Genomic DNA, 17,536 nt, shown 5'->3' on the forward strand with positions numbered 1-17,536 from the left:
AGGAAAATAATGAAACCATTATAGTAAATAGAGTAAAAAAAAAAAACGACCTTTTTAAACAAAGTTTAAAGTTTTATTGAGATTAGGATTATTGGTGATCTCATAAATTTTGGCCAGATTGAGTAGCAATCAATGAAAAAAAGGAAAATTAAGACATGTTTAAAAAAAAGATTGAAAACCAACAACACAATATTTCAGTAAATTTAAGACTTTTTAAGTCCTAAAATTTGGATTTTGAGATTTGGGACATTTTAAGACCGCGTAAAACCCCTGGAAGCTCTAATAAATGACTGAATTTTCATTCTTGGGTGAACTACTACACCTTTAAGTCATAACTGTTTATGTTAAATCATAACTGTTAATAATTTATTAGTTTAGGCTCCAGTAAACAAAGTTGGAATGCATCATGCAAAAAAGTGAAAGGCCCTGCGTGCTGTACTGAGGTCGCCACCTGGAGGACACCTGCAGAATAACACCAATACAGCAGCACAGCTTAGGCACAATCTTTTTACTACTCGCATTAAAAACATAAAAAGGGGGGATAAAAGATGTGTGCAAACATTGATAAGGCAGAGTCTGTCATTGAGTCTTTTAATCACAAATGGCATCAACTCATTCTCACAAACAGCATCTTTGCCTTTCTCTCACGTTTTTTTTTTTTTTTGTTTTTAAAGTTTTTATTTTACAATTTATGGAATAAATTTTCACTTGGAAAAAAAAAGACAGTTTTTGCATTTCCAGATGAAAAGCTTCCTCTTCTGAACTTCAGATTTATTCATGTTAATAAATACCTTCCCGTAAGATTCAGAGCCCTCCATGAAAATTAATATAGATATGTTATGGAGAAGAGATGGAAAAACTGATCAGATTTTTCTTGAATTACTTTACAAAAAAAACACAAAAGGTGGATATCCAGAAAGGCAGAAAATCAGACAAAAAGGAAAAATCAAACAAAGAAAGAAAATGTCAGATGAACCGAGAACAGAAAAACCCATCAGATGTTACAGGAAGCGCCCTTTTCAACATAAAACAAAAGGTTGAATATTCACACTAAAAATACGCACTCTCCACCTGCATGCTACTCAGTAGTGGATCCACATTAAGGTGAACTAAGACAAAGTGCATTCAGGCTAGTAATGCAGCATTTTATAAACCTACAACTAATTCAATTCACTCTTTGTCCTGGCAGACAGTCGTTTAAGAATGTGGGTGGGGGGAGGGGGGGATTCAATGTCAAATTGGCCCGAGAAAAACAAAAACAAACCATCTGTTCTTCGACTAATGTGCGCAGGAGATGCCACAGCGCCCCCTCTGGACCAAACACAGGAGCAAAAAAGGAAATAAAAGCGGATTCTTCTTCATTTAGAATTATTGCATAAAATCTTACAACCAATAGAAAAAAAGCAAAAGATGTAAAGAACTAAATTATTTATATTGAAAATGACCACAATAGTTAAACATGACTAACAATCGAGTCCTTTGCAATGACTGTCTTATAGGAGAACAAAAAAACCCTCACAACTTGAGAGCCAGAGAGACTCACTGCATTGTGTCATGAGAAACGGGTTTGTTAGGTAACATTTAAAACCAAGAGAGCATTGAAAGGGGCTGTCCAAATGTAGACGGCTCCTCGCATCTTTTATTTGTAATTGTGTTTGAATCAAAAAGGTAACAATTTATCACAGGCTCCGACAAAAAAAAAAAGAAAACTAAAAACAAAACTAAATCTCTTTGGTGCTCCAAGGTTCACTGAGCTCAATGAAATTCATGTGTTTGTTGTTTTAGCATTCGGTTGGATACTATTATTAAACTGTACCACAAAATAGTGCCTGCCGTTTTTAGAGCTCTCGCTTCACCAGAACATTCAAGTACAAAAGCAAAACAAACAAAATAAACACAAGAAGAAAAACAAAGTCCAGAGTTGTCAGATTAAAACCGCGGTGCAGATCCTCCTCCTCAACCCAGTCATGAACCTCAGTGTCGTCATGGCAATCGCAGGATCAAAAGCCTCCAATCAAATGTCGGCAGGTGGGCGGAGCCAGACAACATGTTTGCTTGTTCTTCTTTTTGATTGGTGGATTACTTACTAGTTGCATCGGTCCTTGTCTTTTGTTTTCCTCGTTTTCCGTTCTCAACATTCGCATTCAACAGCTAAACAGACTTCTTGTTCAGTTTCTTGCCTTTTTTCAGAGCCAGCTTGTTTTTGATGTGCCCCCGCTTCCTCTTGGCTGTCTGTGAACCAACGGAAGAAAAAAAAAAAAGTTATAAAGTCATTTTAAAATGCAAGTATCTACACCATGGATGTGCAATTCATTTTTCCAAGGGGCCACTTTAGACTCTGGGGCAGTTTTAGAGGGCCAGACCAATCCGCTTGTTAAGTGGTGCCATTCATTTGAGCGGAGAAATCATTAGTTTATGATCACGTTTTATTCCTATCACACATTAAAGTTAATTTTTCATAAAGTCATAGTGTACAAGACAATCTTTGGGCTTGCTGCATAACAAATACCAAAAATTTTACAATTTATAAAACACTAATCTCTTTCTGGCCATCGGATATTAGGCATGGACATATATACTGCCATGTTGATTTTCGAATGTATTAAATCGATTTTTTAAACGTTAATTATTACCATTTTACGAGTCTCCCCATTCAGTTGAATAGAGCGCTTGGACCCGGAAGCCGCTTCGCGTGACATCACACTTAACAAGCGGATAGAGTTGTCAAAAGAATAAAAAATAAATAAATAAAAAAAAACATTCTTTGAAACTATTCAATAAACATTCATAAAACCAGCATCACAATTTGATTTAAATGCCACAGGTTGTTTGTTTGATTGCTTCACCTCAGTTATTTTTATTTATTTATTTATTATTTCACATTTTTATTTTCATTCATTATGTTTAGTGAGAGAATTCTGGTTGGCTTTTGTCAGATGACTTGTGGTTCGCTTGCAGAACTCTAAAATGTTTTTTTGAAGAATTTTTTCTTCAACTCGCTGTGCCTGGAAAATGTGAGCGTGACATACCGCATGTGAATCCTTTCCTATTTGCGTGCTGAACCCGCGCGTCTTCATTTGAAATAACAAAACTGAGCGTGCAAAATACGCTATACTGTAAGTGAAAGTCCAGTTTTGTTGACTCTCAATATCAGACCTGTGTATTGCAAGTTCGCGGTTGAATTTAGATTAAATAAATACATCACACGTGTCGATCAAAGAAGTCCAGCGGGCCACAAAATGCCCAGGTCTTATCTAAACCATAGGAAACAGAAGTGCTACAATGAACATCGATATAAAATTAAAATGGAAATTTGTTTGCATAACCACTTCTTTTTTAATTACAGGCTAGCATTTGTGTCTTTTAGCTACTTTAATTAAAAAAAAAAAAAATCACTTTTCTTAAAGTAACATATTAACAGTGGTGATAATAACAATCATTAAAAAAATTTAATTAACAAATTTTAAATGCAAAATATTCAAAATTACTCATTTTATTAGCTTGAACTGGTTATAAATTTGTGATGAATCTAAATAAGTGCAATTTAATTAAGTGTTTTGACTGCGTTCACTCCGAAGGTGGTGAGAGCGTCAAAGTTCGCTCTCACTGCTCTGCGGACATCGCTGTCTGCCTTCACAGCTCTGCTGGCGAGAGCATCAAATTTCGCTACATTGATCTAGTATTTACAGCATGAAAATGCTGCACACTTTATCATACTTAACTATGGAAGATCAAGTTGTTGCTTGTTGTGAGGCTTTGCTCCAATTATGCAATATGTACTCATATGTCTGAAATATTCTGAAGCAGTAATACTGTTTTGTATTGTATTATGGTTAGAGGGAGATTCCCACTTTAAGAAAAAAATATACAATATATATAATATTAATGCACATCAGTAACTCGCCAGTACTCGCCTTTTTAGTGTAAATCACTGTAAGAAACCATTGGAAATGATTGGAAATTAGGCAACTGCAATAATCAAATCCTTGGGAACAACTGTGGTCGGAACCAAAGTTCACAGTGACCGTGTTCTCTGGACTCCTTTCAAGCGGTGGACTTCTATATTTGGATTGCTCGCAGCTGAACTGCATTATTACCGATTACCATAAAGTTGACTTGATCTCAACTTTCCTCGACACCCACACCAGTGAAGACGAGCCACTCTTCACTGCGTATCGCCACCGGCTCTTCCGGTGATTTTTTGGGTTCCGGTGTGAATGCACAGTAGGTGTTTTACAGTGTTTAATATATGAAAGAAATAAACTGGTAAAAAGTAAAAAACAAAAAAAAGTTTACGATAAGGTTTTATAAGTTAAATGTAAAGGTATTTATACTAACATGAACCAAGTGTGAACAATATTGTATTTATTAATCACAGCTTAGCATTTACTAATGTTTTTTTAAATCCAATTTGACTAATATTAACTAATACAACCTTATTGTAAAGCATTACAATAGAAATGGAATAATTTATTCCTTTTATTTACTATAGGGACAGTATTTCTTTGTGTTTAAAAAAAAGTGAAGCAGGTTTGGAAGGAGTGAGTTAATGAGAGAATTCCTTTGTGAACTATCTCTTTAAATATATATATATTTTTAAAAACATTAAAAAAGGGGGGGCCCACTTAATTCAATATGTACATATTAGTAAAGTTTTCAGAACACTGAAATGTATAATTCATTGCAATGTACTTGTGTAAATACATGTTTTTAAATAGTATTTACACTTGATTATATACCTGTATGTTCATTTCTGTAATTTTATTTATAATTAAATTTGCTGGACACCTTTAACCACCTTATGTCCCACCTCAAGAGCACCAGAAGTGTTCTGCAATACATTAAGTACATTGTATTTATATTTTGATGTCTAAACATATTAGTTCAGGTAAGGTAAAAAAGTAAGACCAAAAAAAAGAAGTCTTCAATTTTGTGCTATTAAACAAACTATTTTGTGACATTAATCTTAACCTTGAAGCCAATTTTTAAAAACCACAAACAAAGGCATATTTAAAGTAAAGCACTCTAATGTTCACAAGTGCAGTTTTAGCAAGTGAGTCTGGTGCAAGAACCTTTTTTGAGGTGTACTTCTGCTTGGCTGCGATGTTGCGGAGCTTGTGGTCCAGAGTCTGCCGGTTCTCCTGCTTCTTCACCCTGTAGATGCGCACCAGCCAGTGCTCCGAGGTGAAGGCCTCTTCCAGGTGCTTCAGACGGATATCCTTATTGCCGATCTCCGCATTTCTCGTCCGGTCAAATCCAGGAGGTGTGCGGAAGTCCAGCTGCGGAGACGACAATCGCCATTAGTTTCATTAATACAGTTAATAGCTATGATTCCATCTAAATATGCAAATTAAACTTGTGCACAAAACTAGAATATCACACAAAACATTCGCAAATAATGTTTCCATACAGTGAGTCAGAGAACAAAATCGTCACTTCCTGATAAACTGGCATCAAATATCGAAAAGAAAAATAAAATTTGGTAAGAAAAGAAGCTACTGTGGGCCTTAGCGCCTTAGAAGATGGAGAAAGACCAAACGTAATAAATGCACGGTGGGTTTTGGAGGTGTGAGACACTTTGTGAGTGCAGACAAGACAATTCAGGAGGTAATAACTAGACATGCAATTGAAATTTCTGACCAATTCTGTAGATCACACAGCAAAAAATAAAACATTTATTTAAAAAGCGTGAAAGAGAAACATTTAATGACTACAAATCACATTTTAAACATTTAACTGATCGCATAAATCAGTCTTTCTGTCGATCAAAACGAGTAGAAAGCCTGCTCAGACAGGGGTTGTCAGTGCAAAACTTCTCCATCAGGAGTTCCTCACAGGCTGCGTTAAACAACTCTGGTCACGTCTTCAGAAAACCACAACCTAATGTTTGTCTGAACTGTGTATTTAAGCCGAGGTCATTTCACAGTTATAATAAAGTTTATTTTGGCAAGCGTTTTCATTATGGTTGTGCCTGCTAATCGCAGTTATAGTGCCACTTTCAGTTTCACACACTGGAAAAAGTTCAGCGCAGATGACGTTGTGTGCTCTGCTGTGAGTGCGAATGGTGACGCTGGATTTGCAGCGACCAACAAACCAGACCGGCAGAAACTGGCCAGATGAAAATAGTCAGATTCCAGTCTCTGGCCGATCAATTAGTGCATCTCCAGTCAAAATACCAAACCACTTTGTTGATGGACTTTGGTTAAGAATTTTAAAAATGACCCAAAAATAGTCATCCAACAATGGAAACACATTTACTGAATAAATAACCCAGCATATGATGCATGATGTAAGATGGGAAGACAAGATGTGACATTGTTAGAGTGATATACTGTATAATGTTATACAGTAACGCCAAGCCAACAAGTTTTCTTAGCTTGTTACCATCTTCTGCGATAAACTAAGCGTGCGTTAAGTGATTCTTCCTGGATCTTCCACTACGAATGCATTTGGCAACATGCATCATATGCAGTGAGCCAGAAGTCAGATTTGAGATTTTAATTTAAAAGCTAAAAATATGTGATACAAAAACATTTCAATCCACTTAAGACAGACGTTAACAAACTTGTGGTCAATAGGTTAGTTTGATGAAAGTTCATGCACTTATGGAAGCTTTAAAATAGGACTGCATAATATACTGTTTCAGCATCAATAATCCAATGTGTGTCACAGGATTTGCAGTGTAGAGTCAGGGTTATAGTTGACCACTAGCCACATTTGAAAAACGTGATTTAAGGTTACATTTAGGAGTGACTCCACAATGTATAAATTTTTTTAGCAATTGCATTCTTTCTTAAAGGTGAAAAATCTACTCTTCAAGCTGTTTGAACAGACATGCATGTAGGTATAGTGTATATACAGTCATATTGGGGTGATAAACACACACCCATTCCTTTTTTTTTTTTTCATTTAACAACAAAAACAGTGGACCAATTGAAGCGGTTTTGAGACCGAATTGATTGACAGCTGCATATTAACATGTCCCGGTAGTCACATGTTTAATCATATCAACAAGACATAAAACGCAAAGTAATCGGGAATAAAAAGTCTGTTCAGTTTACTAGGGTCATCAGTCATCATCAAATCTGATCAAGAGTGAGTTTTACAAGTTTAAAATGTTTTAAAACAGTGCACATGTGTAATGAATTACAGCGATTTACTTCAGCTTTACTTCATCAGCACTGCCGCGTGTCAGAACAATTACAAAAGAAAACGCTTCTACCTCGCTTTGTGGACATTAAATTAGGTTTATTTTGTACATTTAACATAACAGATACCCATACAGCATTGGAGATTAATCTGTATCCTGTCACATTTGCGTGCAAAAAGAGTGCAAAGCTAAACGCACGCGCTGTCTGTCTCTCTGTGTGTGCGTGTGTGTGTGTGTGTGTGTGTGTGTCTGTGCTGTGTATGTATATCTGTGTGTGTGCATGAACTTTCTAACGACATTGTTGTAGAGTTGCTACGATGAGTCACATACAAATACTCATTGGTAAAGTTCTGTAGTATTTCTCACAAACGCAACGTGACATCTGCTTCCTTTATGTCTGTCTGTTGTCGGACGCAGCCGAGGGAGGAGATTAGGGCACGCAGAAAGGCACGTAGAAACGGTGGGCAGACTAGCCTTAAAAGCGCAGTAAAACAAAACCACCACCTGGTGCAAAACGGTATAAGATTGAATCTTAAAAAAGGTATAATAAAAAATCTGATGGCTGTTTTGAGCTGAAACTTTACAGACACATTCTGGAGACGCAAAAGACTCATCTTAAATCTAAAAAAGAGGCAACCTAGGTGCCCTTTAAGGCCCATGTTAACATTTTAAGCCAGTTCAAGCATTTGGGTATTATAACCTATGTTTGCAACTTAAAAAAAATAATAATAATATTTATATTTGCGTATATACCATTTTACATGTGACTATACAGTTTGTGTACCTGAATACTGCTAAAATCCCCAAAAAACTATAAAGGACTGTTTATTTGTATCTTCGCTCTACAGTATTTAACATTGCTTGAAATTGGTTTATTATAGTTTCAGCAAATACTCTACAAAACGCTTCCAATTACTCTAAAATAATGATTTATTTTTTCTCCAATTAGCTCCATTCAAGTCAGCTGATAAAAAGATTCACAACATCGCAGTGTATCGCAGAAAAATAAAAAATACAATGTCGTTTTTTTTTCCCAATATCGTGCAGCCCTACTTAAAAACAAGCCATTAACCGACACGGCATGAAAGCCAGGATAAAATAAAAAGCTACAAAAAAATAAAAAATAATATCCACAGAGAATGGCTTGAGAGTGAGTAAATTATGAGGTAGTTTTCTTTTTTGAGAAAACTGCTCCTTTAACACTGATTTAATGGTTAATTGTTTATTTAAATAAGGACCTTTCTTGGGATATTTGTGTAAAGTGACATCCCTGGTCATCACATAACTAGCAGTCTGTTATGTGATGAATGAAAGGGCAGAGCACTCACTTGCATTTCCCCAAAGCGGTAGTAAGACATCTTGTACATCAGGCAGTTGAGCAGGGTGGGAGATCCAGCTTTATCAACCCGAAACTCTCCCTGCGGTGTAAAGTAATCACTTTCCTACAAAACAGGGAGAACAAAACACACATGATTCAACAAACTGCCAAAGAGCAGGCTTCAGCAACAGTACTGGTGATGAGTTTTACTGAAGAAGACAGTGAATGTTACATAAAGCTCTGCATTAAGTGCTGTAGTGACGCTGCGTTAAAGAGGATTAATTTCCAGATATAATGTGCTCTGAGAGAGAGAGCTGATATGACAGTCGAACTGCACGCTAAAGTAAAAAGCCACTGTCTGAGAAATTAATTACTTTCACTTGAAAAAATATTAAATGCATATTTAAATAAGACAAAACACTGTATTTCCATTTCCATTTTAAACAAGCTGAATTCATCCCTTCTTTAAGTTTGATAATATTATAGATAGGTAGTTAAAAAAAAATTATAACAAACTAAATTTAGATTTTAAAAAAATTAAATGTGTAGTATTCTTCTTGTGGTATGCAAAAAGACTATAACAAGGGATTGGCTTAAAGGCTATAAGTTAAAAAGCAAGCAGTGGTTTGAGATAATTGAAGAAACTCTGGTATTGGAAAAACTGACACTTATGCTGAGAATGAGAATTGATATTTTCAAGAAGGGTTGGGGAAAATGGTTGATAAGTAGTGAGATATAGCAATCGTTTGTGTTTGCCTTTTACTTTACTTGAAAACTTAACATGTAATAAGAAAATAGTTAATTAATATAATGTTAAAGGGGTGGCACAGTGTTTAGCACTGTCGCTGGTTTGAGTACCAGCTGGGTCAGTTGGCATTTGTGTGTGGAGTTTGCATGTTATCCCCGTGTTGGCATGGGTTTCCTCTGAGTGCTCCGGTTTCCACTCACAGTCCAAACATGCGCCATAGGTGAATCGGATAAACAAAATTGGTCGTAGCGTGTGAGTGTGAATGAGTGTTTCTTAGTAACACCCATGTTAAAACCAGATATTATAAATTTAGTTAAAAAAAAAAAAACGAAATGCATATTAAGAGAAACCTATTCTTCATCACCCTAAATTATAATGATAACAAAAATACAGCACACTGGATATAAAACAAGAAAGACTGACACTGACCCGAATGTCTTTAGGGTGCTCTCCTTCAGCAATGCGCACCATCCACAGAAACTTGTTGATATCATCTCCCGAATATCCTATCACTCCTCCAAAGATGATCAGAACATAATCCACATCCAGCGACTTCATAATTTCATAGGCTGCACTCTCGTTGGAGGACATTGCTTTTCCCACCTGCAGAACACAACACAGCATTGAAGCAGATCTCTCAGTGTCCTCAAGATGGCGCTACTGAGACAAAGCACTGATACCAACACAAATCAGCTCATCTTCAGAAGTCAGTTTATTTTTAAAAGAGACATATGGCTGTTCATAGGTTTGAAATTTCAGCTCAGATTAGAAAAATATCACTCAATATCATAGTCAAATTCAGCCCCATTGTGTTTTTATTAGTGCTGGGCAAAAATTAAATCGCATCCCAATCATCAGTTTGTTTTACAATTCTAGCATGTGTACTGTGTATATTTATTATGTATATATAAATACACACATGCATGCATACATTTGAGATAATGTTTATTTATATTTAGACAATATATATATATATATATATATATATATATATATATATATATATATATATATATACACACATGTACATGATACAAATTATATTGAAATATCTATGTAATTCGTTTTTTTTTTAAAGAATTTTGCTTCTATGTATGTGTCTGTATCACTTACATAATAAATATCAACACACACACACACATATTGTCAAAAACGTATTTTTAATGTATATATATATATATATATATATATATATATATATATATATATATATAATATAATATATAAGTATATATATATAATATAATATAATATAATATAATATAATACACACACAATTTAATTTTTTTTCTTTCTTAAATATTTCCCAAAAAAGCAGTTTTTAATTTTTAAAAAACATTTTTGGGACAAAGTTTTTAGCCCCTTTAAGCTTTTTTTTTTTTTAAATAGTCTACAGAACAAATCATCATTATACAGGGTGGGCCATTTATTTGGATACACCTTAATAAAATGGGAATGGTTGGTGATATTAACATCTTGTTTGTGGCACATTAGTATATGTGAGGGGGCTTTTAAATAATTCATAAAAGAATAAAGTTACGTTTAAAACCAAGCACACCATTGTTTTTCATGTAATATTCCCAATAAGTTTATTAAGGTGTATCCATATAAATAGCCCATCCTGTACAATAACTTACCTAATTATCCTATATAAATGTGTCTATAGAAAATCATGGCTGTATGACAAATAATGTAATTGTTTTAAAGAATTTTAAAGGCACTGTTTAAATACAAACAAAAAAACATTTCAGAGAAAGGCTTACCAAAACAAAATTACTGAATTGTCTTTTTTCAAATTTTCTGGGTTGGCAGAAGCCATAGGACAGTAAAAGATTCTGACGGTATGATAACCTTAGATAAAAATATAATGAATTCACACGACTGCGATTATATCTTTAAAATATGTTCTTATTAAATGTCCGGGGGGGACAATTTTTTTTTCATTGGATATAAAGCAAGTTCTGTTCAGTTGTTTTTTATTTTTTGCTGAATTGTGGGCTGACCAGATTTTAATGTGGAGGGTAATTTTCTGCAGGAGATACCAAAAAACAAACAAACAAATAATATAGTAAAAAAATCATGTTTTAAAAAACTCAATTACATATATGATGGGAACGGTATAACACAAAAGTTTAGCGGTTTTAAAACCTTGACTTTTCCAAACCGCGGTAAACCTTGAAACAGGTCATCATCCCATGCCTATTTGGCAGATGCACCAGAAACCCAATTATAGCACTCAAATCTGGAAAAGTCATACTTTCATATGTCATGTCTCCTTTAAATGAGCATTAACAGAGTTGGTTTTCCTCACCAGTGCTATGTGGCTGTTATTCCATGTGTTGTTGTCCACCAGTGTGGTGCGGTTGGCCATGCCTGCGATCTGATAACCATAGTCCCACCAGGACATCACTCGAGCGTGCTCATCTGTATTCTGCCTGAGCCAGTAATACGCTTCACGGAAATCATCCAGAATGTTCCGTGATCTGAAGGTAAAGTAGAATAAAATCAATAACTCAAGTTTTTCTGCTTTTAAAATAGAAAACGGGCTAACATGACTGTGTGGTTACCCGTCATGGTTGTATGATGCCAGCACGACACTGGGACTGGAGTAGGCGTTGCTGGTGACCCATGTGCAGTGCACCGCGAACATCATCAAGAGCATCAGCATTAACATGGTCACGATGCTTCTGATGTTCGGGCCCAAACCCTCTTCTGGACGGTCCTGCTCAGACACATGCTTTCGGACTTTACCGGCCTGCAAAAGCACACAGACACACCAGTTAGAATCAAAATAAGCATATGTAAGTTTGTATGCAAGCAAACATGTAGGCATGGGCGGGTATAAGGTTCTGAAGGTATGATAACATTTGATAAAATAGCACTGGTTCATGGTATTGCGATTACTGCTCTAAAATTAGTTCTTTTTAAATGTCTGGGAACAGAACAAAAACTGTTTTCCCTATAGAACACAATTTCTTTTATTTTAAGAAACATTTATAATATTTTGGAGCAGCAAACATGTCACACTAAATAGTTAAAATAAATCATTGACCACTGCTCTTTTCATTGGTTTCAGAAACACAGATTTATTTACAACACATAAAAATACATTAAAAAACCCTTACATATACCTTAGGAACAGCTTAACAGAACATTTTAGTGGTATTAAAACATTGACTTGTTCAAACCATGGAAACCTTGAAACCGTTTTTTTGGCCATGCCTACATGCATGCATGCATACAGTATGTATCTATCTATTTGTCTATTTATGCATCTATCTATTGTTCAACCATGACTCATTCTGTTTTCTGCAACTTTAACATATTCCAAATAAAATAGTAATTAAATTGATACTATAAAACTGCAATTATGCACATGTACATTTAACATGTAATAAAGGAATTATACGACAATTACACCTATAATCATTTTTGTTTAAAATTATGATCAGTTATTAAATGGTTATGAGAAATCGGTATAAAAACTTGGATTTTAATTAGAACATTTAAAATTTATCTTTCCAAACATAATAATAGTTTAATTAGCAACAATAACACAAAAAAATTATATATATATATAGATAGATAGATAGACAGAAAGACAGACAGAAATAATACAATTAACTATATTGAATAATTAAGATTAGGAATGCAATAATTAACCGATCTCACTATTTACCGCGTTTTAATTCGTCACAATGAATTAATCGTAAAGGCTTCTCAACACTAGGTTTCTGCATGGAACAAAACTGCTGCAACTAAAAGTTATGCTAACCGTGCGCTAGTTTAAAGTTCCGAGCTTGTACATCGAGGCTAATACGTATGCACACTGGATTAATTATAGCTGAGGCTATTAACTAAGGGGCGTTCACATATCGCGTCTTCTGTGTGCACAAATTCGTTATTTCCTACTGAAGTGGGCAAGGGGGCTTGTGCGTGTATATTGGGAGTGGCAGTCGCAACGTGGAAGCGTCGTGACGCACTTTCCTGGCGCACCTAGTTGAATACATCTCAACTACAGAATGCCACCGAGAGCCACGTGGCTAGGCCAGTTACAATAATTTATTGACTTATCACACAACACATGGACATGACCAAGTCTAGTAACAATTTAGCTGATCATTTTAGCAGCATCTACAGCTCTACTGAAGGTGTCAGTGTGGTTAAAAAAAAGAAAAAACTTGAGTATTTACTACAAATTACTTTAATATCATTTCTTGTGGATGTCTGACAACTGAAAATAGATCTGGTTGGTATCACAGCCTCTGCTACTTTTTTACCTTTTTTTTTAACCTTTTTTGTTAACATTTATTATTATTTATTTAGCGTTTTCACATTTTGTCAATGTCTAATTATTAATTTGTTAAAATGCCTGCAATTAAATGAAATAGTCTCAAGAGTAAATATGATGTGTTCTTTGAAAGAGTGTACATGCCTTGTGATGCTATTATATCGCCATTCTGGCATTATATAATGAGTGGCATTAAATGGTCTTAAAATGACAGTAATGTGGTTTATCTTAATATATTTTCGTATATATCGTACAACAAAAAAATAGATATTGTGACAGGCCTACAACACGTGGCAAGATTTGGACAATCTGCTTCATACTTTGAACGGAATATACAAATTTCTACTCTGGTCTAAAAAGAAAAAAAATACAAAATAAAAAGACCAAGTAATTTTGTAATATAGTTTATCAAAAGTGCTTTTTTAGAGGTTCAGCAGCCTTTGACTACATTTGTACTCTTTAAAATAGAAATATTTACATGTAACTTAAATAGTTACAGTAGATTTACATTAGACAAATAGACAATTTTCTATATATTTTCATTTATTCATTGTTCTGTCATTTATTTTCAGTGTAAAAGTAATACTTGATTAAATGTCAAAACCTTTTTTTTTACGTATTCTTAAGTCTAAGGAGAGAAATTAACTACTGTTTGTTTTTTTATCATTATTATTTTGTTCTGTAATATTTGGTTATGCCGAGTTCAGATTTTTAAAGTCATGTCACAGATGTTTTCACATAGCATTACTATCTGGGGTAGCGTTTTGTCGGTGCTGTGTTTACACTGCAAGATGGATTGGAGACAGGGGGTTTCAGCTATTTATTATATATTCAGCACATTAACATGCCAAATATCTCAAGGTTGTCTGTGACTCATCTACGATTCTCTCAGATCGTGTCTATGATAGTTTATACTGTGCGACTTTTACTCGTGTAATCGAGCATCGATTTGCCTGTAATTTCAGGTATTTGTCAGTGATTTCTCAAAACCTGTTGATTTCATGTAGTCTGAACTCGGCATTACTGTGCAGCAACAAATAACACTTTCAATTTAAAGAGTTTTCATGTGATTTACTAAATTATTAGTTTTTAACCATGATTAATCCTCACACTATAATCGTACCACTAAAATCTATAATTGTAGCATCCCTAATTAAGATATTTAACCATACCAAATTGTTGTTATGCCCAACAAACAAATCTAAAATAGCTAATAAAAACACAGAAACTTGCCAACAGAGTTTCATTTTAATCTATAAAAGCTTTATTAAAACATTAAGTTGTAATATTTTGTTTTAAATTATAGATTTAAATATTAAAAGATCAAATAAGATCATATTATAAATTATTATAATATATTGTTCTTAAATATATCACCTTACGAAAAAGTATAAACGCACATTTTTTTAAAATTTACTTATTGAAATTATTTTTATATTTAAATGCAGATCTAATTGTATAGTAAAGCTTCAAACTTTTTTTTTCCCACTGAGCCTGACCTCTGAACCTTCACTGACCTTATCATAGAGGTTGCCCTGATTCCTCTTGTCATCCTCATCACTGCTGTCCTCAGCCGGTGGGTTTTCACGCTTCAAATCGTCCCCTAGGTAGTGCTCGAAGACGCTGGAGAAGGCGATGGCCGAGAGCATGCAAACCACTGGAGTGAGTGTCAGCATCAGACGCACCATCACTCCCGCAAAGTAGACTGCGCTGATGGCATACAGAGCCACTAGAGGGCGACAGAGAAAACACCAGCTATTATTCCTGCAGATAATTAACTGCTACCTAGTGTTTATAACCCTGCACTGAATAATGACTCCAGAGAGAATCTCAACAGCACAGAAACAAGCCTTTAAACATGCCGCGACATGTCGTCTGTTCACGTTCCCTTGTTTGTTCTGCTCAAAAGGCATCAGGACCGTCATGACAGCCATTAAAAAAAATTAATAATAATAAAACAAACTCTTCAGGGGACTGAAACTATTTCAGTGCATCCTGTTCTCAAGTTTCTCCATAAATGAAAATGCTCGATGCAGACATCAAAATCGAAGAGGTACAAAGAGGATACAAACACTACAGCTTAAAATTGATCATAATAAAGTCTGCAGAGAGAGAGAGAGAAGAGAGAGAGAGAAGAGAGAGAGAGAGAGAGAGAGAGAGAGAGAGAGAGAGAGAGAGAGAGAGAGAGAGAGAGGGAATGAGCTTAAGTTGTACTTCTGGAGGCCTAATATTGAGCTTTTTTAGAGAATTGAGGAACAAACACATTTAAGGCAAAAATCAGCAAGCAAAAACCTTCTTCATGAGCTTTCATTTTCAATATTTTTGGTTTTCATTAAATGTATTTTTAGAAAACATCTAAATAGTGCTGCACAATATATCACTTCAGCATTAATATTGCAATGTGTGCATCCGCAAAGGTCACATTGCAATAGATATGCAATGTTGAGTTGACTTGGCAGCTTAATCTTTACATTTACATATACAAAACCATAAAGCATGCACAGTTTATTTCACTTTTATCTTGGCTTTGTTGCACTAATTTATGCTTTTAGTTTATAACAGTTTATGAATGATTCACTGCCCAACACAATCATCCCAACCAATCAAAATGAATACATTCAGTAACACTTTGGAGCAATTCTCACTATTAACTACAGTAGTTAGCAGTTACTTATTAGGATGCATGTTATTGCGATATTGGCTTTTAAAACTTATGTACTACATATTCTACATTACTAATCCTACACTATACCCAAACTACCTCAACTATTACTAATGAGTTTATTGACGGAAAAGTCATAATGGTTTGCTAGGAGTCACAGCTGAACCTTAAAACAAAGTGTGAACAAAAAATCTTTCCAATAAGTGCTATTTAATAATTTGCTGGAATTAAAGATAGAGAGATACACTCAGCTGCCACTTTATTAGGTACACCTTACTAGTACCAGGTTGGGCCCCCTTTTGCCTTCTGAACTGCTTTAATCCTTCATGGCATAGATTCAACAAGGTACTGGAAATATTCCTCAGAGATTTGGTCCATATTGACATGATAGCATCATAGCAGATCTGGTGACTGTGGAGGCCATTTGAGTACAGCGAACTCATTGTCATGTTCAAGAAACCAGTCTGAGATTATTAGCATTTTATGACATGGTGCGTGTTCCTGCTGGAAGTAGCCATCAGAAGATGGGTACACTGTGGTCATAAAGTGATGGACATGGTTAGCAACAATACTCGGGTAGGCTGTGGTGTTGACACGATGCTCAATAGGTACTAATGGCCCCAAAGAAAATATCCCCCACACCATTACACCACCATCAGCCTGAACTGTTGATACAAGGCGGGATAGATCCATGCTTTCATGTTGTTGATTCCAAATTGAGCCTACCATCTTCTGACCCTTCTCTGTAAACCCTAGAGATGGTTGTGCATGGAAAATTCCAGTAGATTAGCAGTTTCTGAAATACTAAGGGCGTACTCGCATTATGGTATTCAAACCGGCCCAGGCCCGTTTCTTGGATCTGAATTGGGCTCAGCCACACTTCACTTGGCCAGCCCTGGCCGGGTTGGAAGAGGTGTGCCAGAGCAGAGTTGGGCTTTGGCGTGGTATGCTTGTAGTGTGAGTGCAAAGCGAGCCTGAGCCCGAAACTGAAGATGAGACGTGACTTCAGGGACTTTTCATGTGTTTATTAATCATTCTTACTGTTTAATAAACACAAACAGTCGTAGATTATTAAAGACGAAAACCTCTAACTGCATGACGGATGCACCTTCAGCAAACCTCCTAATACCTAGAGCACGAGGACTTTATGATTGTTTATGAGCGTCAAAAGTGGCTGATCTATTCGCCAAAATATTTGATTGTGTCACTGCATATCAAACGGCTAAAACAATATAACTAAAGAAATCTCCACTGTGCTGAGCGAAAGCGCTTCTTAAAGAAATAGTGCATCATCGATAACGCAAGCGTGCTCAGGTGCGAATGCAATGCAAGAGCAGGCCATCAGGGGTGACAGGAGGGGGGACAAG

The 17,536-nt window shown here is 35.4% G+C and overlaps 1 protein-coding gene across 3 annotated transcripts in view; it reads right to left on the reverse strand.

Annotated features, from left to right (window-relative positions):
• Nucleotides 1–577: 577 nt before the first annotated feature.
• Nucleotides 578–17,536, reverse strand: part of stt3b (STT3 oligosaccharyltransferase complex catalytic subunit B) — a 98,141-nt gene continuing 81,182 nt past the window's right edge. For 2 of the 3 annotated variants that reach the window (NM_001328161.1, XM_073924618.1), the window contains 7 exon segments: nucleotides 578–2,232; nucleotides 5,073–5,279; nucleotides 8,479–8,592; nucleotides 9,646–9,819; nucleotides 11,528–11,699; nucleotides 11,784–11,971; nucleotides 15,025–15,236. In NM_001328161.1, coding sequence (NP_001315090.1) covers nucleotides 2,152–2,232; nucleotides 5,073–5,279; nucleotides 8,479–8,592; nucleotides 9,646–9,819; nucleotides 11,528–11,699; nucleotides 11,784–11,971; nucleotides 15,025–15,236 — 1,148 coding nt within the window. In that variant the 3' untranslated portion in view covers nucleotides 578–2,151. 3 annotated transcript variants of the gene reach the window in all.

The sequence above is a fragment of the Danio rerio genome, chromosome 16 (genome assembly GCF_049306965.1).
Source record: "Danio rerio strain Tuebingen ecotype United States chromosome 16, GRCz12tu, whole genome shotgun sequence".
Taxonomy (NCBI): domain Eukaryota; kingdom Metazoa; phylum Chordata; class Actinopteri; order Cypriniformes; family Danionidae; genus Danio; species Danio rerio.